Source organism: Trichoderma virens (assembly GCF_000170995.1).
Source record: "Trichoderma virens Gv29-8 chromosome Unknown TRIVIscaffold_82, whole genome shotgun sequence".
NCBI lineage: Eukaryota > Fungi > Ascomycota > Sordariomycetes > Hypocreales > Hypocreaceae > Trichoderma > Trichoderma virens.
Window position 1 is genome coordinate 636,561 of NW_014013667.1, and position 21,775 is coordinate 658,335.

Here is a 21,775-nt window from a genome sequence, read left to right on the forward strand (position 1 = left end):
AGACACCCAAATTTAGAAAACCCTCCTTTCGAACTTTGACCTATTTTACATCATAGATCAGCTCTAATATATCAGGCCTAATTGACAACTATCACTTACAATTTTCCCAAATTTTATATATGATTTGTGAACAGTTCTGCGTCACACTTTGAGGATCTTTGCAATCTGGTGTCCAGCGTATGGTGAAGTAATGACGGAGAGAGTCAGGGTCAGAGTCAGGGTCAGAGCCACTCTCAAAAGGCATAAGAAAAGAGAGGTTATCTCGTTCGTCTCTCAAAGTGACGTTTTTATTTATCATAGCCCGACAAGCAAAACTAGCTATGAACTGCATGACTAAAGCTTCCTCATTAGACGGTTTACCGTCTCGGTAGCACAGCGGGCTATTTGTTTGAAGACCCGGAACTGGGCTTAATGATGCTGCTGCTGAAGTCACTGACAAGGAAGTTGACGTACGCGACGTATGCGACGCACATTCTTCAGTAGCGATTTCTGCGGGTAGAGTTTTAGTCTTAGTTGGTAAAATTGTCTTGTTGGCTGAATGAAATTGTCCGCAGTCTGTATATCCTAAATGAAGGACTGGGGTACAGTTTTGTGTTGTGAACCAAGTTGCTGGGGGTAATACTGTTGGGTTGTATGGTACTTTATAAATATCTCCGGGAGTAATAAACCAGGTTATCAAGCTCGGATTTAATCTCTTAATCTCATCCTGAGTAATATTAAGAGCCTCGGCTGTTTTGCTCACAGTATCGCAATCCATAACCCGCCAAAGGCCAATTTGAGTCGAGTTTAAATTGCAACAGAATGCAAGAGAAAGAAAACACGTGATGAATGCGAAAGACAACATATTTAAACGTTGTAATAGTTAAGATCTTTCTTTCCACAGCGCGCGAGCAAAATATTTGAAACAACTACATATTGTTTTATGCAAAAATAGCTTCCTCTTTCTCCACACTCTTTAAAAATTCCGAGTATGCCAACGTCGTTAATTTCTATCAAAAAGCTCTATATACCATATTACCTGTTGAAAAAATCCACATGCTGATTTTCAGCTTCGAAAACTATGGATTTTAAAAGTTATTTGCAATATTGGATTTAAGGCAAATGTTAATTACCTAAATCTACTTTAAGAAACCTGCCTTAGGCCCTACCCTGCTTTCTTAAGGACGTTGCAGTAGGTAAATAAAGCCAATTTTAAAAAAGAATAAAATAACTTAAAAATTCTTTATATAACTGTTTTTTAAAATTTATTTTTAGCTTATATATAACTAAGATTATAAAGAAGAAAATAAAAAGCGAAGTATAGGCCATTACCATAGCGTGGAAAAGGGTATGCGTGTTACGCCTTTGATAAGCCGTCCCTAAAAATACTGCTAAATTTTGGAAAGAGTGTGGAGAAAGAGGAGGCTCTTAGTGCACAAGACAATAGAAACTGGGAATCAAGTCCTTATTCAAATATCAAGGCTTCGCTGCAGAGACTACACTCAGTGTTTTGAAGTAAGTGTGGCTAAGAATGTGCGTGGCAGGAAACAGAAGTAAATTTAGGCTAAGGCAGAATCTGTCTCATGCATCAAATTGTACAACTATCGAGCCACTGCTCAAGGTCTTTTTTATTAATAGCTTTGCAAAGGATCGTTGAAGGGGGCCGCGTTACATTATATAATATTACAGTTTTAGTTTATGGAATTTTCAATAGATCTCTAGTCGCTAAAGCTTTTACTGTATGTAGAAATGGCGTTATATTAAAAACTATGGAGAAAATTTTCTCTTTTTATTTACGCTTCTATTACTGGACTCTTGTATTTTCTCAGGCCGCATTTGCTCAATTTGATTTGTAAGAAATGAAATCCTCTGATTTTGGTCTCTTATGGACGCTGAGTTATTTTGGCTTTCAGCCCAGGCAAACGCAAGCAGTGTGTTTTGAGTTTCAATTGTTTGATCCCGCTCCTGAAGTTCGTTACTTTTTTCTAAAAGCGCCTCCTTATGGGAATAGAGGTTGGCTTCCGCCATCTCCCGCTTTAGAGATTCCTCGTCAAGCGCATGCGCTAGGACATCATTGCGGTTCTTATATTCTTTGAGTTCGTTCTCAAGATGGTGTAGTTTCTGATATAAGCAGATGCATTTCGACGCCCCAGCAATATCTTCATCCATATTAACTATATCCGAGAATGCGAGGTAAGAGAATATTCATAAGGTTAAACATGCTCAATTTATTATGTACTGTAGTACTTATTTATATAATTGTTTACATATATGTTAAGTTTAAATACAGTACAGTATGTATATAAGAGAAACATCCGATATAGGTACGTCCAAAAGTATACAACTGGATAAGCTTGGTTATATTTAAATTCAAAGTAAAGTTATGTATACCGTACATAAAAATTCGCTATTTTATTCGTCCTGCAACATAGGGCTAGCAGATGTGATTCCCACGCCGGCAGATTTGGGTCAGTATCGTGGTTCATTGGGGCGTAAGTAATTAACTCCCCTTTTCCTTTAGCACGGTTTTGATATTTAGTTAGATCGTTTGTTCCCCGTACGGAATCAGCCTGTTTCTACTATTCAGCTACATTTTGCGACAAATCATGTTTGGTGAACCAGAAGATCTTATTGATTGGGGCTGTGATGATGAAGTCTTCGATGGCTCTTCTAGTAATAACTTTACGAATACAACTCAAAACACCCGGAAAATACATCTCAAAGCTACAACGCTAGTCCTTCACCTAAAAGAGGGACAACTTATACTCACCCGCGGCAAAACTCATTACCTATGGCAAGATAATACATCACACATATGGCCATCTCGATTACTCTATAATTGCCTTAACAGTTTCTCTATCGAGGTGCAATGTATACAGCCCTATGGGGAGATAAGCACTGTGTTATTGGAGAAGAATGGAACAATCTGGGAGGGCTATTGTAATAAATATTTAATAGGCATCAAGGTGGATTATAAAAATGCTGAACGATTAATTACGGGCTCTAAAATTATGATAAGCTATTAGCAAAGTATATAAACGTTAGTTAATAACATAAAACACATTGCCATTGATAAGGGATAACAATAAACTCAAATATATGTATTTTGGTATATATAGTAATAAATTATAAATTTTCAGAGTTATCTAGAATATCTATTTATTTCTGAAATCATAAATTGGAAATATAAGAATACTAGCTCAATAACAAAAAAATATCGCTATTTAATATACTATTGACTAATAATATGCTGTACCGTTTATGCTTTGAACAGTATATAAGCGAGAAGGTCTATAGCGTAATCTTAAACAGTTCGAATCAGCGAAACCACCAGTTCCTCCGTTAATACATTGGATATAATTTTGTCTCATAATTTGGCTACAATACGCTTGAAAATCTTGTGGGAAAGCTTTACTCGTACAATTTAAGAGCCACTCGACAGAGTATCCATATCCAAGTTGGTTATTATTCTCGTCTAAAAAAATGGACATTGAAAATGAATTCGACGAGGTTTGCCAGAAATCTCCCAAATATTCGCAAAATTTGTTTGCATAAAGAGATTGAGTTTCATTGCGTGTGTATAATTGAGGATCTGGCGAATGGCATATTCTAGTAGGAGAAGGCAACGAATCTGTGGTTGATGACGTATCACCTGTCTTTTCCAAAGGATGAGTTGGCTGTTTATGAGTAGAGGTTGACTTTGCCTCAGTTTCCTTTCTACTAGTGGTTGGTGTTGTGCCAGTGCCCTGTGATTCAGTAGTGGTATTTACATGTGTGTCAGTCTCCACTGTCTTAGTTGGGTTCGACTGTACAGAATCGTTTATATTGGTAGTATGTCCTACCCTGCTATGCCGTGACCCAGTAATTGAAGTCGCCTCATTACTAGAAGACTTATAACTTGATGGTGCGCTGTTACTTTGCAATGAAGTAGATGGCGGTCCATAGGGTAATGACGTAGATTCGCTTGCGGGATTTGATGTGGTTGCTGCTCCATTGGTCACACTCTCCGCCACAGGTTGAGAAGTTGTTACAGATTTATCTGGCTTTGAAACACTGGTGGTTGCTGCCTGTCTTAGATGAAGGATATGTGAACAACCAGTTGTTGTCCAAATTGCCGGAGAGGGGATGGGAGTTACATATGGCACTGTAACCTGCTGTGCTGGAGAGACAAATTGAACATTTATTCCTGAATTCATTTCTTTAATAATTTGATAGTCTGGTAACCCTAGTACCATAGCTGCTTCATCCACAGTATCATACCGATATACCTCCCAAATATTGTGCCATACAGTGCAAGTAGCATTGCATAAAGCAATATAACAAAGAAAAAAAAGAATGATCATGTTGTATAGTAGTTAGCAGTGTATAGACTGTATGTAATGCATACTATTTACTCAAGGTATGTATAAGGCAAGTGTAAACATTGTGCTATGTACTTACTCTTTTATATGTTTATATTTATAGCTATTTGTGTCTATATGGATGAAAGATGAGTCTAAAATCTAATGTAGTCAGCTATTACTGTATGTCAGTACGTACAGGGCTGTAAGGCAATTACGCTTTTAACCAATCTCCATGGGAGGTTGCTTTTGGTTTTGTAATACGGCTGTCCAATAGTTGATATGCCAAGGTATTCATGGCCAGATATATTCTTTCAGCCTTTGTATACATAAGTAGTTCGCAAAATTACAGTATCATTATTGATTTACTTTATCTCGTCTCATGTGCATTAGAAACTCCGATATACATATCTCGCTACGGTATACATATTAGGTCATTGATATTCAAAAGCTGAGCTAAAATGGATATACCGAAATCCAATTCTAAGCTACGATATGAGTATAATCGAAAACGGCTTAGACGGCAATGTCGAGAAATACTTGCTGAGCATATAAGTAAGCGCGCTGGAGTCTATACTAGACGGTGGCAGTTGTTGTTAATAACACGTAATGACTTAGAAGAGAAGACCGATTTAAATATCCAGCCAAAGCAAGTTCGCCTAACAAATACAGAAAAAGATGGTTATTGCTGGTTACATAAACCTGAAGTAGCGCACATTTTCTCTAGGTGCTTAAGCAAACAGACTCTTACCGCTTATGAAGAAATTTGTTCAGGAGTTGGTGTAAATTTTGAGGCGATTGCAACCCCGAGAGCTTGTTTTCAAAATAGTCTGGAAAATCCAGCTATTGTTCAGTCAGCACCACAACTTTCAATATCAGAAGGAAGCTCAGAAGTTGGAAGCATTGGCATGCACGAAACATACGACATGTCGACTGAGTTAATGTATCAATTGCTTCTTTCCGCCCAACAGAGTATGATAGCCGAAAGGGCCGAACGAGAGAGTAAGGAGTGTGAATTAAGAGCGCTTCAAACGGAATATGAGCGACTCTCTGCAAAACATAGCCAGATAACGAATGTTATGTACAAGTCTCTAGGGACTCTTGATTCTATTGCTATATCTGTTGGAGAACTAAGAGAAGAAATTTATAGCTCTATTGAGGGGATAGAAAATTCTGAGTAACTTTAGGGGCCAAGGGCTGTTTATTGTAGGTGCAATAGCGTAATAAAAGAGCAATTAAATTGCAATAAATGGAAACCCGAAATATTAATCTATTTATATATATATTGCAACTGTTTATATTGTTTTAAGAAATGTACTTCGGCTTCCTTTTTTGAATCGCTTGATAAGTAGATTTAGTTCTAAGAATATACTTATGTAATTGCTCTAGAAGCTTAATACTATAGGTAAATTTAATGATGAAGTACTTTTCTCTCGACACGTTTGCGTAAGAGAAGCCACTTATCTTCTAAGCCTATTAATTCCATTGCCCAACAAAATAGATATCGAATCTGACACACTATGTACATTTGGAGTCTGTTCTGCGCCATAGGGGTCAATTACCTTATGATTAAGACAGCTATGTTAAAGATAGCGGAATGTACGCGGTTTAATAAGCTGCGAATTTGCGCAGATTTTACGGGTCAATATCTGACACTCTACATAAGCGCGGGGGCCACATGCACGCATACCACTGCTTAACTAGAGACAAGAAAAATCTAGTACCAAATTTATTGTTTGGGTTTATTTCTCTATTAATCGCTGTCGATAGTTATTATTTCTTCATTATTTATATCTTCCTGTACATTTCGTTTCCTTTTACGGCTGATTGGAGCTTCAACTTGGGCATCTTCAACTAGGGCACCACTATCCCAAGCATTTTTCAACATACTTATTGCCTCATGCCTTAACATCTCTGGGCCTATGAATTCTTCATCATAAGAAATTGCAGGTAACCCCATCATACGCCGCTGAGCATGCTTAATTACCATCAGTCCGCAACTACTTTTATCTCGTTGTTTCATAGCTTTCTGTCAGTAGTTAATATAGTACTAACAGTAATGTCAATAAATCGTAATACTACTTACTTGTTCGCTGAATTCTAAATTAGAGAGAATCTGTTCTTTTTTATACGCTTCCTGTATATGTACAGTTAGATTCCTTAAGAAATTATATTCTCTAGCTTTTTATACAGTACCTTAACATCATTGGTATCTCCATTCAGCGAGTCATAGTGAAATATATTACTTTTACCTTCTCTATAATTTATCTCAAGAAGCGTAAAGTGGTTGTTATATTGAAACAGCGGGAAGAAGCAGACTAGTGAGTCTCCTAGCTCTTTACGCCATTCTGCTACTTGAGTTGCAGTCTTTTGGAAAGGACGACTTATCGGTGAATAGGGCTGAACATCTTGATGGATCGGAACTGAGAATCCAATACGTACAAAATCCAGCTTGTCTGACAGGTGTAGACAAGCGATTATAATATCATCATTTAACCATTTATTTCGCTTTAACCTTTCAAGCGAAGCTACCTTCAAAGTGCGCGTGCCATATATAAGCAGGGAATGGCAATCACCAGAAATTGATTGCTTAACTGCACTGTCAAGCTCTTCCAGAACAACATCATTGGATGCTTTTTTAGTATCGGCAGTTAAATAGCCCTTGCTTCGCAGCTCCTTGACGAATTCGCTGTTGTTCGTGGTCCCATTATTAATAAGATACTCTAGTTGTTTTGTAAGGCTCTTTAAGATAAACATTTTATCTTCGTCTTCTGATATTCTCTTAATAAAGCCAGTCAAAATGGAGTTTGGGGTTTTAACTAAGTCCCTGTGTTTTTTTTTTTTTTTTAAGATTTATGGTATTCTCTTGACGCGTATTAAATACTGCACTTACCATGGGTTTTTAAATAATATACCAAATTCGAGGCTCTTTACCAGCCTACGCCACTTTCTTCCTCGTGCTAAGTGTGTGTTGATTTTCTTTCGTTGTCGATCCCAATTATTTTGCTCACCACCTCCAGCCGGCTTATTCCCAATTAATCTTCTTGTCACACGCTGCGATGCTGTCTGTGAAGGCTTGTCTGAAAGTAAGGCCACTTGGGACGCATGCCACTTTTCAAAGGCTATTGCAGTCATTGCGTAAAAAATTGATCCTACCTGCCGGGTGCCATATCCTTTTGTCACTAAAGAAGTCCATTCTATGCCGCTTGACCACTCGGCTTTTTCCTCGTCATCTATGCCTCTAAGCAAGCCGTAAAATATTTTATAAGTTACAGGGTCTTCGGCTGAAGTAAAGAGCCTGACTTGTTCACAAGACTCTTGAGCGAATTCCTCAATGGTCTGAGACAGCAGTTGGTCAACAGTCTGTTCGCAATCTAATAGCTCCGGTGTCTCGTCCATATGATTTCCAGAAGGTGTGTTAGTACGACTCGGGGAACTAAGTTCAGAACTAGTAATAGGAGTACCAAGAACTATAACATCTTCGCTCATGCTTTTCTTCCTTTTGGTGCCAGTATTAAGCAATGAACCTATCTTTTCAGTCTTAGAATAAGGGATAGAGTCAGGCCCTTTAGGATTTGCAACCAGATTCTCCGAATCAGAGAGCTGGTCGTGCAGTATATGGGGGGATCTGGCCGATGTTTTACACTCTTCCGGCAGTCTATCATTCCTTACGCCCCCTATATACTCTGCATAATCACGGTTACTTCTCTTGGAACTACTAGATAAATCTTCGTCTAGTTTAGACACTTCGTCGCAAACATCGGAAAGCGTGTGAATAATTTTAATTATCTGTACTTGTTTCGTATGTGGTTGCTGGCATAGGACTGTCCGAAATCCTTTAATCACATGTTGCACTGCGTCAGGAATGCTTATAATGCTGTTCAGTACTTCAATGAGTTTAAGGGGAGATTTCATGGATTCTGAAATCGCTGCAATGTCCGCTTTCTGACTAAGGCTCTTGGCAGAAGTGGACAAATAGCTCACATTGTAGGCGGGTGGTCCACTTGCCTCTAGTAGGCTAGGTTCTGCGTCTGCAAGAAAACTATCATCTGATTGAACTAAGAGATTAGGCATGTTAAGAAATGGGTGTTAAGTACTGTACAGTATGCAAAGCACAGAGAAAACATATAGAAAAGGAAAAGTTATTCTAGGGTCGCCGGGGGGGGGGGGCTTTTTATCTATTTTGCATGAGCCTAGGCCTCATCCAATAGTGCATGCCCTAATTGAATTATTTAAATTATCTTCTAATTGCATTATATATATAATCAGTGCTTGTCTACTAACTTCCTAAGAAGCCCTTTTGTGAATAATCTGCTGCAATCTCATCCTTTGTAACAAACTATAATATACAGTTGGTTCCCTCACAATAAGCGTTGCAATTACAGTCATTGGCTTAATCTTTTACCCTATTTGACATAACGATATGGTAGATCGTAATACCTACTTAGGGCTTATCTTTCCCACTTCTCCCGTCTAAGAATTTGTTTCTACATTAGTTATAATTGGAATATGTTAGTTAACAATGATATAATATATAAGCTAAGAAATCTATTGCAAATTACATTAAACGTAATTTTGTAGATAGGCCGGGTTAAATGTCTGGACAATCTTGATATGTAACTCGCAGAGTGCTTTAAGTATATTTAATCTGATTTGTGTTTGTAATATATATTAACTGGCTATTAAATTATCCTAAACAATATGCGAAGAGTATATAATGTAAAGTTTACTTAAGCTTAATTAACTGAGAGCTAGTTGCCTGAATAGGAAGTGGCTTGCTCTTAAGCAAGCTTATGCCAAAATTGGAACTTTGGTCCTCTATATTCCTGTGCAACGTACCCCGTCGTTCTGTTATTGCGACTATAAAGGTGTTAAGTCGTAACATAACCGGCTATAAACTTAGGTGCCTTTGTTTTGGTTTTGGTCAAAGGCCTTCGGATCAACAAATTTCATAAACTTCTCAAATTGGGCGAAAGTTCTTGCCATAAGCTTTGATATGTCTGATAGCTCTTGTCGCTGCTTCTCTTGAACTTGTAGCATTCCTTTGATCGTGGCTTCATAAGATTTCATAGTTTCGACAGAGGGTGTTTCATTCTCTAACACCTCAGTTCCCATGTTCGTAAATCTATCATCGATTGTAAAATTCTCTCTAGCTTGTAAATCCCTACCTTGTACCTTCTCATGTGATGCTCCTTCAATTTTTCGACGCCTCTTGACAATTGTTGGATTATAAAAAGTACTAACAGGCTTAAGATCCCATGGAACAGGGCTACTATCTTGTTCACAGAGCTCCTCAATCTTATCTCTTGCGTCTTTTGCTCCACGGACTCTAGAAAAACTTGAAAATGTGAGCATATGTATGCCATTTTTAAATTGGACGCAGCAATCTACATTGGGGGCTCTTGGGGGGGCGGCTTTGTTTTCTAGCTGTCTCTGAGATGTTGCTATCCAGAGAAGCTTGACAAACTCTTTCCTGTTCTTGTATGTCCATTTCGACTGGCCTTCAGATAGATTCTTCCAATCCGCATTTTCACAGTATTCCTCCACCTCACTAAGTAGTCCAAGTCTCGAAGCTGAGTCTAGTCTGCGGACCAAGTGTCCATTTTCCTCTTTTTCGATGCAAACTTGATGGCCTCTTCCATACCTACGTACACCAATGATGCGTGTGCCCTCTTTAACCACAGCAGTGTGCCAGGGGTAAGTTAGTTCTTCTACCTTTTGTTCTTCGATCTTTCGTTCTTCGATCTTTCGTTCTTCGACCTTTTGTTCTTCAACATTTCGTTCTTCAACATTTCGTTCTTCGGAACGCTCCGGCTTTGGCCCGATATGTATGGAGCGCCAGGCCTCCGGGAAGTGCTGCCTTTCGACTCTGGCATTGATCATTTCATGTATTTCAATTTTTGTCTTCTTCGCTTTTTCGACTGCTGCGATAGTTTCATTTGACTTGTTGACTTCTTCATCTAACTCTTTGAGTTCTTCGTCTAACTTATCGAGTTTTTTATAGTGGACCTGAAAAAACCCCGCTGGGATTTGCCACTGCATTAATTCTTCTCGAGTTAATTCACTCATATCATCCAAAATATCGTCGTTAAGAGTTTTTAGGGTTTTCATTGGCTGTGCGTCATTCGGATCTATCCAAAGCGACCTGAGGACGTTTGTTGCATTTTCGTATAGCTCTTTTATCCAGTCGGGTGGTATAGGCATGGAGTCTTCTTGCGGAGGGTCTTCCTCTTCCTCTTCTTCATCTTTGTCCGCTTGGGGGTTCATAATATCCTCTTCGCCATTCCATTCTTTCACGGCAGAAAAGTATGCATCATCCACCTCCACAACTCGGCCAGCCGCAAGGAGTTCTGTTGCACATGTTAATATAGCAGGCTAATCCATATCTTACCTCTAACTTACTATTGAAGGCCTCTTCTGTTTGTCCACCTGAATATTTCGGATGCAGAAGGCATCCCAAGAGAACAAAATTCGCGTCTCGCACTTTCTTTTTGTCTTCCTCTTCTGTATCTTCCTTTACGTCCAATATGCTATCATACGCATCGTCTGGGCAACCTACAATTCGATTCATTTCGAAAGCTCTCGCAGATTGAGCTGTAGCATCCAATCTTACTTTGGATTCCTTAGTTTTTTTTTCCAATCTTTCCAAATCGGCTCTATTCCTTTCGATATCAGGCTCTGGAGTTTGCTCTGGAGTGGCTAACCCCGTGTTTAGACTTTCCTCCACATTTTTTTTTTTTTTGTAAAGCGTAGCCGTTTCTTCGAAACATGTCTTGAATGCTTCTCTACCATTAGCACTACCTCGTGCTGATTCACCGACAATATTACTTTCAATAGCGCTTGAAGCCATAATGGATTTGATATTATCAAAAAGTATTAGAAAGTAGTAATTATCACCACGAGGGGTATCTGGTTTAAATAGCTTAGTTTTAGTACTAGGCCAAGTGCTCACTGTCAAAAGCGCACAAGTGTCCAAAGCAAGTAGTGTCTTATCAAATTTCCTTGCCCAACCCAGAACTAGTCAAACCTGGATCCACAAACGTCCAGCAGGAAAGGTGTCAGAGGAATGTCCACTTCTTTCCCTTTAAGAACGTCATTACAAAATTAAACCATTAATATGTGCAGAATGCATACACACAGCAGTTTCATTTATTGTTTGTCTAATTACTGCAACAATGAAGTCACTTAAATAAAAGAAAAATTACTGTACATACAGTACTGTAGCATACACACGTCTTATACACTTTATTTGATCAGTTTCAGCGACATGACGGTAGCTCGCCAAAGTAACTTGGAGCGTCGCCGAGCAAGAGACGAGTGCCGTGAGAAATTATCACAACATATTTGTAAGACATCACCTAAGCGAGTAAAGAATAGCACGGTTAACATTGCTAGATCACAAGCTTGGCATTGATGTGTGCCCGTCCGACGTGAGATTAAATCCGAAGAGAAAAGATCCGTATTCCTGGAGAGTGCTTTGCGGCAAAGAGGATTTTTTTTCACAAATCTTCTCTAAAAATTTAAGCGAACATTCAATCGGCACCTACCGCCTGCTCATAGATGAAGTGGGCAAGACATTTGAAGCTGTAAATACAGACACAATTAACCACTTAAGCTCATTTAGTCAAGTATGCATCAGCGATTTCACTAGTTTTAATATCTTTGCAATACTAACTTATGTGTAGCTTTCAACTCCTAAAGCTAGTTTTACGACACTTATTGATCACCTAAAGCTCAATAATGAAAATCTGTCAATCCAAATTCATCAAGTGACTGCGGAGCTAGACATGGAATCCAAGCGTCGACAGATAGTAGAGGAGGATAACCAGCAGTTGAAAGATCATCAAAGATGGCTTGAGGAGCAACTACAGGAGAGCAAAAATCTTGTAGAGCATTTTCAGGGAATTGTCTCTAGTTTATTTGCTGTAGCTGATAAGGCATTGCCTGCGTTGGAAGAGATTCGGCAGCGGGCAGGTGTAACCCAGTAGTTACTATGAACTTATGAACTTATAGAATTGCTTTATCTATCTTCCTTGGTTTTCTTATGCTATGAATTATTACCATACCTTAGCCTTGCGATAAATCGCCAGGTCAGTTGCCTAAGAATAGTTGAATCGCTAAACCCGCATAGATTGTGACTGCAACAGTAATTTAGAGAGCTCCTCATCCATCTCTTCGCCTTTTTGCCAAACTGATTGTACATAAAGTTTTACTATATAGCATACGGTATAAGTAATGTATTTTCATTTGTTTACAGTATTAGCTTATATTGCTAATGCATGTCTATACTCTGGTCTCTTTCTCTAATCACCATATCTACGACCTCTTTCTTCTCTTCCTCGTCGTCTGCTTTGCTGTTGTATGATTCTGACGGATCTCCGGGTCCATAGTACTCTCAGGAACCCACCAAGACTTATCTTTCTCGGCTCCAGCATAATTTAAAAACCGTATCTTGTACTCAACTTTCTTACTCCTGCCGTTTATCCGCGTTCCAAACACCTCAATGCCTTTGTTAAAACCCTTATACCCTTTTTCAAACTTACTAATTAGATCTTGTTTTAAAATCTCTTCTTGCGGTTCCCAGGTCGTTGTTCCGTCATCCCACTTCACGAGATATAGCATTTTTCGGCCTTCCTTCCATTTAGCAAGGATGCAATCAGCGTCATAAGGATCATCGATCAAAGATGCTTCATAGCTATTCGTGTCATCAATGTGAGTTTCTAGTATCTCAGCCGCTGACATGTTGTCGGTCGTAGCCTTGTATAACTCCGGATCAACCATCATCTCTTCTTCGGGAGGCTTCAAATCCCCCCATGCCGCGAAAACCAAATTGACATCGGTCGTTGCAACCTCTTCAGAGAGAGGACTATTGGATGGCGGAGCTATCCATTCCATAGCATTACTGCCGTCGGCATCCTTGGTAGGAGATGTTGATCGTAACAAGAAATCAACGGGAGTTTTGCTTCTAAATGCCTTTGCACTGGAGCTGCGTTTGCGCTTTCTAGAATCCTGGTTGTTGCCAACCTCCCATTTCATGTCGGTAGGAATACTGTGAATCTCACTAAGGTGATCAAAAAGACCCTCTTTCGAACCACATACGAAAATACAAAGATGGTGAGGGCAGTCCCAGGTTCCCGTATCATTGTGAGGGGTGGCAGTGTATTGTGCGAGGCATTCAGAAATATGATATCGCCAATCTTGCCGGGTGATATACTGTTGTAAACGATTGTGAGCAGGAAGGTCAGTGTTGCCGAGGTGAACAGGACAGTACCCCGCGTGGGCAGTTGCATAGCGAAAGGTAACCGGATCGCATCGGAAAGGGACGTCGTCCCTTTCAATATGTTGTTGACAATGAGTCTTCCAGTCTTCTTTGCTCGTCTGCCAACTGCTACAAAGAAAACAAAATTGAGCAAATCCGAACTCATCTATGAGATTTTTCTTGTAACAACGATAAATATGACTCCATTGCTTTGGTGGAATAATTCTAAGCAATATGAGATTAGCATCATTAGCCCATTTGCGCTTACGGAAGCAGTTCTGACGTACTTATCCATACGCATCTTACACGAAGACACTGGGCAGTAACCATCATTAGTGGGCATCAGCACATTTTGAAAAGCTAGCCGTGAAGAAGTTGTGCGGAGTGTCACGAGATCTTGCAGGGCAGAAATCCATTTCTTGCTCCGTGGAGGTACACGCTCTTTCATGACTTCCATAAGGCGAGTACGCGGTTCTGATAGCATGTGCTTGATGCGGTGAAAGTGGCTTCGGCGCGCGTCCCATTGTTCGTGTGGGCTTTCCACAGATTCGTAGATAATTTTTTGTGAGGCTTGTAAATCTTTGAGCTTTTTCTTCCTCAGCGCTCGTAACTTATCTTGCTCTGCTTTCAACTGAAGTTTTAGGGCCTCCTCGCTATCCTTAGGAGCTGATTCTTTCAGTGATTTGATTTCTGCGATCCTGTCTTTAATCGATCTGTATTCTGGGCTGTTTTCGAGATCCCTCTGCTCTCTTATTGGGATTGAATGATTAAGCGCAGGATTCCACTTCATAGTCACTGAACGAAAGTCTTCCGCTAGGTCTGTGCGGCGTTCCAATCCAAGGAAACTGGCCGCACCATCAATTGTTGATACATTGCCGAGATAACTATGAATGAGCACATTCGGATTGTTCTGGGATGCGAACTTTAGTACCTGGCCCAAAGTATAACCGTTGTCTTTTAGATGCCTCGTTAGCACTGACTGCAGTTTTTTTTTTTTTTTGGCACGCTCGTAGCCGGATTCTTACCATTAGCCTTAATAAGAGCTTCCCGGCGAGCGCTATGCAAGCCTAAACCTGTAGCGAGGCCTGCGCGGATGGCCCAATCAGACGCCTGTGCTCCCCAGCTGTTTGGGGCTTTCACGGTGCCTTTTGGACCATGTTGGCTCCATGCTGGAAATACCGGCTTTTTCTTACCCTCGTCTGCCAGTGTTATAATCCGAAAACTGGGTCCATTTTTAGGCGGCGTCAACTTTAGAGCTTTCTCTACTGTAGATAGTTCAGGGTAAAATCCGGAAGAGATTATGTTGGCTAGCATATGAAACATGGGCTGAGCAAAGAGCGGCGGATAATCGCCATTGGCATTGGTAAGCACTTCTCCCAAAGGATGTTCGGGCCTACAATTGCGTTAGTCTGTGTTTGAATCTAAAAAATTAAGCGAAGTAGAAGGCTTTGCAACTCACTGGTTTACATCTATGCGTTTGCAAAAATTTCTTTCGAATTTAAGACGGTATTCCGGCTTCCCATCCTTCCATGCCAAAATAAGCTGAAGATCCTACTCGCGATTAGCTGATAAAGTCATACAATCTGAAGTATATGCACTACCTCGTGAACCGCTTGGCATACTTCCTGTAGCCTTGCAGATGTGAAACAATGAAGGTTTAACAAATTCGTGTAATCGGCCCTCATTCCTTCGTGAACGTAGTCATGGAAGTCTTCACTCCAGTGAAAGCTTTGCATTTGGACATAGCTCTCGATGGTAAAGAATTTTTGTTCCCTAACGCCATCCTTACCCTTAGGAAGTCCATATAACTCCTGTAACTCGCCTTTGATAAACTGGTATAATGAGCTATCAAGACTTTGAAATGACCCTACAGGCTTCTCTGTATATCAAATTACTCACAGGCGCCATAGAACGTTTAATGGCATTAGGAATCTCCATATTATTCATACGTTCATAACCGTTGTAAAACTGTCGCAGTTTAATTCTTAGAGTGTTAGGAGATGGCAAATGGTGTTCTTTATCTAATCTACCTCTTGTAGATTTGGCTAGAAAATGAACGTAATGCTTTAAATCTTGCATATTATCTGGCTCATGTGACGGGAATCTTCTTTTATACCTAGAAACTAGTAAGAAAATAAGATCTAGAAAAGGACCTCAAATGTATAAATCAAGCTGAAAACTAACGCGTCCCATCGTTCGACCTGTCTTTTATACGTGAATTCAGTTCTCGGGCGGATCGGTCGTCGCACTATGTCTGGGCTCTGCCCAGAAGAATCTGCCGGTAATCCATCTTGTATGGCCTTCTCAACGAGCTGATCGTCGGTAAAGGCTGATCTTTTCCTCATTTTTAACCAGAAAGCAGGAGCTAGCTCAATGGTTTTAAATAATATAAGATTTCAAGAACGATAGTTTTGTATATGAATAATTTTTTTGGATGATAATGAAATTAAAGAAGGTAGGCTTTGTGAAAGAAGCAAAAGGGCGACGATGGTTTAAATACTAGTTCAGCGAATGCAATGGCTTTTTACTAAAATAAATTTGGTAAGCATAGTCCCTTGCGCGGCTATTTACACCCCTCCTAGCTATGGTATTGGACTGAGCAAATCCTGATGTACCGAAACCTAGGGTGAGCAGTTCGTGAGTAGTGCCTGAGCTGATATATGTAAAAGCAGCGATGCGTTTTTAAAGGCAGTGCCTAGAATTCGGATGGAATAACAGTAATAACAATAATAATTGGGAAGGGCTATTCAGCACCCCATCGACTAAGAGGAGTTCCGAATAGAGTAATAACGTATAATGAAGATCTTTTATTACTGTCACTAAATTAGATATTACACAGTTCCTGGAGTATCTGCTACTATCGCCAGTATCTGCTACTATCGCCAGTTTCTGCTACTATCTATATATTCCTCTAATATCTGCTATCGTTACTACCGGGCTGCTTTAAGTTTAAGAACAAGATGCTGAATAGCGAACGTGGGGTGCTGAATAGTCACTCCCTAATAATTGATCAATTAGCACTTACTATTTTAGAAGCAAATGGTTTCTATTTACTCACATGGTCGTCATTTTATACTTTTTACGTCACCGTAGGGATATCGTTATGATAACAACAGATATTTATTTTCGTTGTGAAACCACTCCTATTATTCTTTTCCTCCTCACCCATCCCCATCCCCTTTCATGCCAGCGTATCCGATGCTAACTTTTGTCGCTAGTCTCACTTCAATCCAAGCGTCCCGCCCTGTCGTGCCTAAAGTACAGGTATGTATATACATATTATCAACACGATTTGTCGTGTTCTGTCTTTGTCGTATCCGCGAACGTTAGCTGTTGTACGTTTCCTTCTTTGCCTCTGTCCAACTCCAATCCAATTGGATACTCAAGGCATCACTGTATGCTCAGATGAGAAGAAAAAGGCCGAGAGGCAAACAGGGCTTGAGGCGGATACAGGTGGAGATGCTGAGGATTTCTGAATGAAGACGCCACGGGGAGCTGGTCGAAGTAGAAGCAGATGTCGAATCACAGCACGCAAGGGGCGATGGCACTCAGAGATCTTACTTCATCATACAAGCACATACGACCATAGGTAGTGAAAAATTCTGGGTCTCGCCAAACTCTTTTCTCGATTTTGATGTCTTCTAATTTTTTGCATTCCACGACTCCAAATTTGGAGTCACATAGTTTCGTTTTTGGTGGTTAAGCAACCCCTGCCACAACTAAAACGGGGCCACCACTGGCACCATTTTAATAATGCCTGCTCTGAATGTGGCCAGACTCATTTCGACAGGAAAAATATCTTGACATTCATTTGGCCCGAGTGTGTATTAGTTCTCAACTATACTCTCCAGATAATGTCGTAGATTTGTCGTCTGTAATCCCAACTGTGTATTTGCAAGGGCATCCTGAGACACTGAGATGTTTTTCTGACCTTGAAAGAGAGCACCTCTAATAATACTTTCGATGCCTTGCTTTGGATTATTGTCTGCAAGCAATCTCCAGCCCTCTTGGCGAAGACTCTCGGCGTTGACGTAAGATACACTCCATTTTGACTGAGTAATGTCCTCCAACGCTGTAAGGATCTCTGATTGCGAAACGATGAAACTCCTAATCAGCAGATATTTGTTGGCACTGTCCGCAGGCCTTAGCAAAACGGACACCACGCTCCGCGCCATAGCAGGAATTGTGGTAGAGTCGAAACGAGCTTCACCAGTGTCAAATATAGTGGCTGTTCTTTCTGACACCGAGAAACCCCAAGTCCCGGAGTGAATGCCCTGATTATCGTATACGTTCAAGTTAGTTGCGGCACAGCGACATCGGGTACCTTATCTGCTACACACCACATCAAGCAATGCGCCTCCAGAGAGGCACGTCCAACTAAATGTTGGATACAATCGACACTTTTCCCGAAGGTAACCAATCAATTCGGTCTTCGGTGCCATGAGCTTCTTGAAGTCTTCAAGTGGCGGATCAATGCTGCTAGAGCCATATTCGCTGGGGATAAATCGCCTGACCCCGGCCTGAATTGCCGCATCGACCATAACTTTCTGAGCTGCAATAGGCGGCCCAGCAGCCACGGCACTCACCACTGCCTCCTGACCCGTGAAGATCTTAACAAGCGACTCGTATGTATAGTCGCTAGTCACAAAAATCGCACCATTGATTTCCTTTGGATTTGAGCCTAGACCCCGCGTCACGACCGTAACGTTGAAGCCTGCGTCTATCAAGGCTTTAACAATCGGTCCACCAATTTGGCCAGTTCCCTACACGCCAGTGGATCTCAGTAGGTTGTTCACAACCGTGACGATAGAAGTGCACGTCTTACGCCCAGAACTGCGATATTGTGAAAATTTGCCATTCCTATGCAGCTACGAACAGAAACCTGCCAAGCTTGTAATCACTGCCCTGTTTTCGATTGAAGGTGGACTGCGTTTGAGAACTCTACATTCAGTTTACTAAATACGCCCATTATTTATGCCGGGGCTTCTCCCCATATGCAAGCGGCAACTACAATAAACGATTAACGAACAGTTAACGAGTATAGTATGAGTTACGTATGCCAGAAAGATCATTTGATGACGCAAGCCTGCAGTCTTTGGAATCTTGAAGGTCTTTGGAATCTTGACGGTTACAAAGAGTGCCCCCTGCCTGCTAAGTCGACATGCGAAAGGAGCCATGCCATGCATTCAAGCATCATGTGTGACAGCTTTACGCCAAACGGTTAGCCATAGCTTGAGTAGTCAGTCACAGCCACTTCACAACAAACTCCGCATCATCAGGTCAGATAGTTCAAAGCCTTCAGCGAGAACATGCAGCATACATATAGGCGCGATCTGGCCCCAGTTTCGAGGTGCTGTTTGTTCTTTCAGCTATTACTACTCAACATTCAGACCCGTTAGCTACACTCGCTATGGTAGCAAACACTTACCTACCGTCGACAATGCGTGCTTGGACGTTCAGCAGCGGCGGTACGCCAGAGAAAGTCTTGTCATTCAAACCGTCCTTCCCTGCACCCGCAACCCCAAACGGCTCGGATGTCCTGGTCAAAATATCTCACGCTTCACTGTCTTCTCCAGGGTCAAATCTGATGAGGGACATTCCGTCTCTTTTGAGGAAAAACGCAATACCAGAACTCGACTTTTCTGGGCGCGTGGTCTCAGCTGGCCCTGATGTTCCAGCTGAATTCGCTTCAGGCGCGGCTGTGTTTGGTACGGTTTCTAAATTGGGTAGTATCATTCATAATCAGGGAACGCTGGCGGAGTACATTGTGTTGAATGTTAATTGTATCGCCGTCAAGCCGACTAGTATAACATTTGCAGAAGCTGCTTGTCTAAGCTGCCTCGGACAAGTTGCAATGGAAATGGTCCGTCAGGCTAAAATTAAAAAGGGCGATCGAGTTCTTGTCAATGGGGGTAGTGGTGCTGTAGGAGCAGCCGCTGTCCAGCTCTGTAAGGACCTGGGTGCCTTCGTCGTGACAACTTGTTCCACCAAACACGCCTATAGGATGAAGCAGTCTTTAGGAGTAGATGAGGCAAGTGGATCTGATTTCATTTTTGCTACTGGCACAGAGAAAGACTAACCTCGCCCTCGCCAAGATGCAGATTATTGATTACACTCAAGTCAACTCCATACCTGCCGCCCTTGAGAACTCCTACAGCGCGAGCCAATTTGATGCAATCCTAGATGCGGTAGGTTCTCGAGAATTGTTTCTGCGATGCCCAAAGTATCTCAAGCCTGAGGGCTTGTTTATCAACGTCGGCGACAGCAACGGAAGTCGGCTTGGTCTAATTCTACACACGCTTCAAAATGTGTTACAGCCGAGTATCTTGGGTGGCGTTCCGAGGCGATATATTACGTTCGGCGCGCCGTTGAATGGGCAAAATGCAGCGCATCTTGGACGTTTAGCTTCGAAGGGCAAGATGATGGTGTTCATTGACTCAACATTCTCATTAGAAGACGTCATTAGCGTAAGATTACGAGATGGCCGCGGCTTCTATGCTTCTATTCTAACACGATCTCAAGGGATACAAACGATACAAAAGCGGTCAAGCTCAAGGCAGAGTTGTCATTGACATAGCGAATATGGATACACGAGATCAGTAAAGCTGTATTCTGTTAGCACTGCTGGTTTAAAATTTTCGTCGTATTACCCCTTCCTAAGAAGCGAATGAGAAAATACTGTTCTAGGAGGGCGCGTAAAGAGTCTCTGGGGGCGATCTATATTAGAACCCCTTTATCAACTGCATGACAGAGTCATGAGCTCATTGACAAATCCTGCGGAGCGGAAATCAACTCTCCGCATGACAAAGGCTTGTTAATCAAGACACCTAGCCACGTCACTGCAATAGAGAAATAATCAATGTATTACACAGCAGAGAAGAAAGGTAAGGCTCTTCGCCCCCCTGAGCACCTCTTTAAGCGGCCATCAGCTTCGATCCCCACCGATTGGCTAGATCGGAGCGCCAAATCTTTTTTTTCCTTTTCTGGAAGTTGTACTATTTTAGTTAAGCTGAGACTTGTCGAATGACCCGTAGCGCTTTTCTCCTAGCCTAGATGGCGGAAGAGAGAACAGGGATAAAATGACTGTAGTTTAGTCCCACTTAGAAAATAGAACAATTACTTTCTGAGGCAGCTGAAGAATTCAGGTGCTATGGCCTTTTTTATGTTTAACCTAGACTTACTAGACTACTAGATAGAAATGAAATACCGAAAGGCAAGCTGCTGTTCTAGTGAAACTTCTTACGCACTCTATAATTCCGACCCAACCAGAGAGAAGTGGCTCAACGGTTTGATCGGGTCCATTGGTAGTCAGTAATAAGAATGTATAGGTATGCAAGTATTGTGTTTATCCCAATGGCCCTCTTGTCCAATAATAAATGGAAGTCCCGCTGTATGGGGTGCTATTCTAAGCCGGATATCAACGTAATGTCTCATTTTCGGAATATACATACATACACAATCCCACTAGATGCCAAGAACACAAGCTAGGTTACACGATCACCAAGCACGTACGACCATAGGTAGTGGGAAATTCGGGGTCCCGTTAAGTTCTTTATCGCAGTTCAGATTCTGCCATTTACGGGGTCTCAGGAGGCTAAATTGCAAGTCGCATAGTTCGGTTTTCGGATGTGACTGTTCTTTACTACACAAATGAGGTGGAGCGACGCTTGGGAAAGCCTAGTGAGGCTCTGCTCGCTATGATTTAAGTCGCTATTGGACAAATGGTTTTATCTACCGTCAGCATTACATATAAGTTAGTATTACGAGTGTGAAAATATTTATAGGTTTCTGAGACAACAGTTTACTTTTCTTGCTTCCATAAATTCATTGTACGTAGCCTTCGCCGAAGCGGTTGCCACGGTTATCTGGCCTAATACTTTGTTTTAGAACTGAAATTAGACCGTTGCTACATTGCGCGAAGAAGTTCACTGGTAATTGGTAATCGGGCCTACCTGCAGAATTGACTTTGGTTATGAACCTTGGTGATGGTTTATATTTTTCTTTTGCTGGTACGACACAAACTTTCGAGGTGCCATTCGATCGACAATTCCCGATCGTATTCACATGTGCTATAAAAGAATTTCTCTCATGCTTGCTCTTCCACAATCTCTCTTCCCTACATAAACACCATTTCTTGAATCCGGCATCACAAGCCTTGATTACCTCTTCAAAGCTAAACTGAAGATTTCTTACCATC

The 21,775-nt window shown here is 41.2% G+C and overlaps 7 protein-coding genes across 7 annotated transcripts; 2 read left to right on the plus strand and 5 right to left on the minus strand.

Moving 5' to 3' along the window:
• Positions 1 to 4,835: 4,835 nt before the first annotated feature.
• Positions 4,836 to 8,393, minus strand: TRIVIDRAFT_224546 (uncharacterized protein; the record flags this gene model as incomplete). Its single annotated transcript, XM_014098610.1, has 2 exons — positions 4,836 to 4,895; positions 7,476 to 8,393. 2 exons carry the CDS (start codon positions 8,391 to 8,393, stop codon positions 4,836 to 4,838), a joined length of 978 nt encoding a protein of 325 aa, XP_013954085.1.
• Positions 8,394 to 9,218: 825 nt separating this feature from the next.
• TRIVIDRAFT_224547 (uncharacterized protein) lies at positions 9,219 to 10,890 on the minus strand (the record flags this gene model as incomplete). Its single annotated transcript, XM_014098611.1, has 2 exons — positions 9,219 to 10,669; positions 10,722 to 10,890. 2 exons carry the CDS (start codon positions 10,888 to 10,890, stop codon positions 9,219 to 9,221), a joined length of 1,620 nt encoding a protein of 539 aa, XP_013954086.1.
• A 696-nt stretch (positions 10,891 to 11,586) lies between these two features.
• Positions 11,587 to 12,307, plus strand: TRIVIDRAFT_46843 (uncharacterized protein; the record flags this gene model as incomplete). The annotated part of the gene is made up of 3 exons (XM_014098612.1): positions 11,587 to 11,665; positions 11,715 to 11,947; positions 12,005 to 12,307. The coding sequence occupies 3 exons, from the start codon at positions 11,587 to 11,589 to the stop codon at positions 12,305 to 12,307; spliced, it is 615 nt and encodes a 204-aa protein (XP_013954087.1).
• A 328-nt stretch (positions 12,308 to 12,635) lies between these two features.
• TRIVIDRAFT_47147 (uncharacterized protein) lies at positions 12,636 to 14,892 on the minus strand (the record flags this gene model as incomplete). Its single annotated transcript, XM_014098613.1, has 4 exons — positions 12,636 to 13,169; positions 13,581 to 13,803; positions 13,866 to 14,553; positions 14,604 to 14,892. 4 exons carry the CDS (start codon positions 14,890 to 14,892, stop codon positions 12,636 to 12,638), a joined length of 1,734 nt encoding a protein of 577 aa, XP_013954088.1.
• Positions 14,893 to 15,033: 141 nt separating this feature from the next.
• On the minus strand, positions 15,034 to 15,669 carry TRIVIDRAFT_47098 (uncharacterized protein; the record flags this gene model as incomplete). The annotated part of the gene is made up of 3 exons (XM_014098614.1): positions 15,034 to 15,129; positions 15,180 to 15,410; positions 15,478 to 15,669. Coding segments are annotated over 3 exons (519 nt in total), but the record flags the coding sequence as incomplete, so codon positions are not given.
• Positions 15,670 to 17,405: 1,736 nt separating this feature from the next.
• Positions 17,406 to 18,436, minus strand: TRIVIDRAFT_68139 (uncharacterized protein; the record flags this gene model as incomplete). The annotated part of the gene is made up of 3 exons (XM_014098615.1): positions 17,406 to 17,852; positions 17,919 to 18,341; positions 18,404 to 18,436. 3 exons carry the CDS (start codon positions 18,434 to 18,436, stop codon positions 17,406 to 17,408), a joined length of 903 nt encoding a protein of 300 aa, XP_013954090.1.
• A 552-nt stretch (positions 18,437 to 18,988) lies between these two features.
• TRIVIDRAFT_193286 (uncharacterized protein) lies at positions 18,989 to 20,181 on the plus strand (the record flags this gene model as incomplete). The annotated part of the gene is made up of 3 exons (XM_014098616.1): positions 18,989 to 19,609; positions 19,680 to 20,045; positions 20,101 to 20,181. 3 exons carry the CDS (start codon positions 18,989 to 18,991, stop codon positions 20,179 to 20,181), a joined length of 1,068 nt encoding a protein of 355 aa, XP_013954091.1.
• Between the last annotated feature and the right edge of the window lie 1,594 nt (positions 20,182 to 21,775).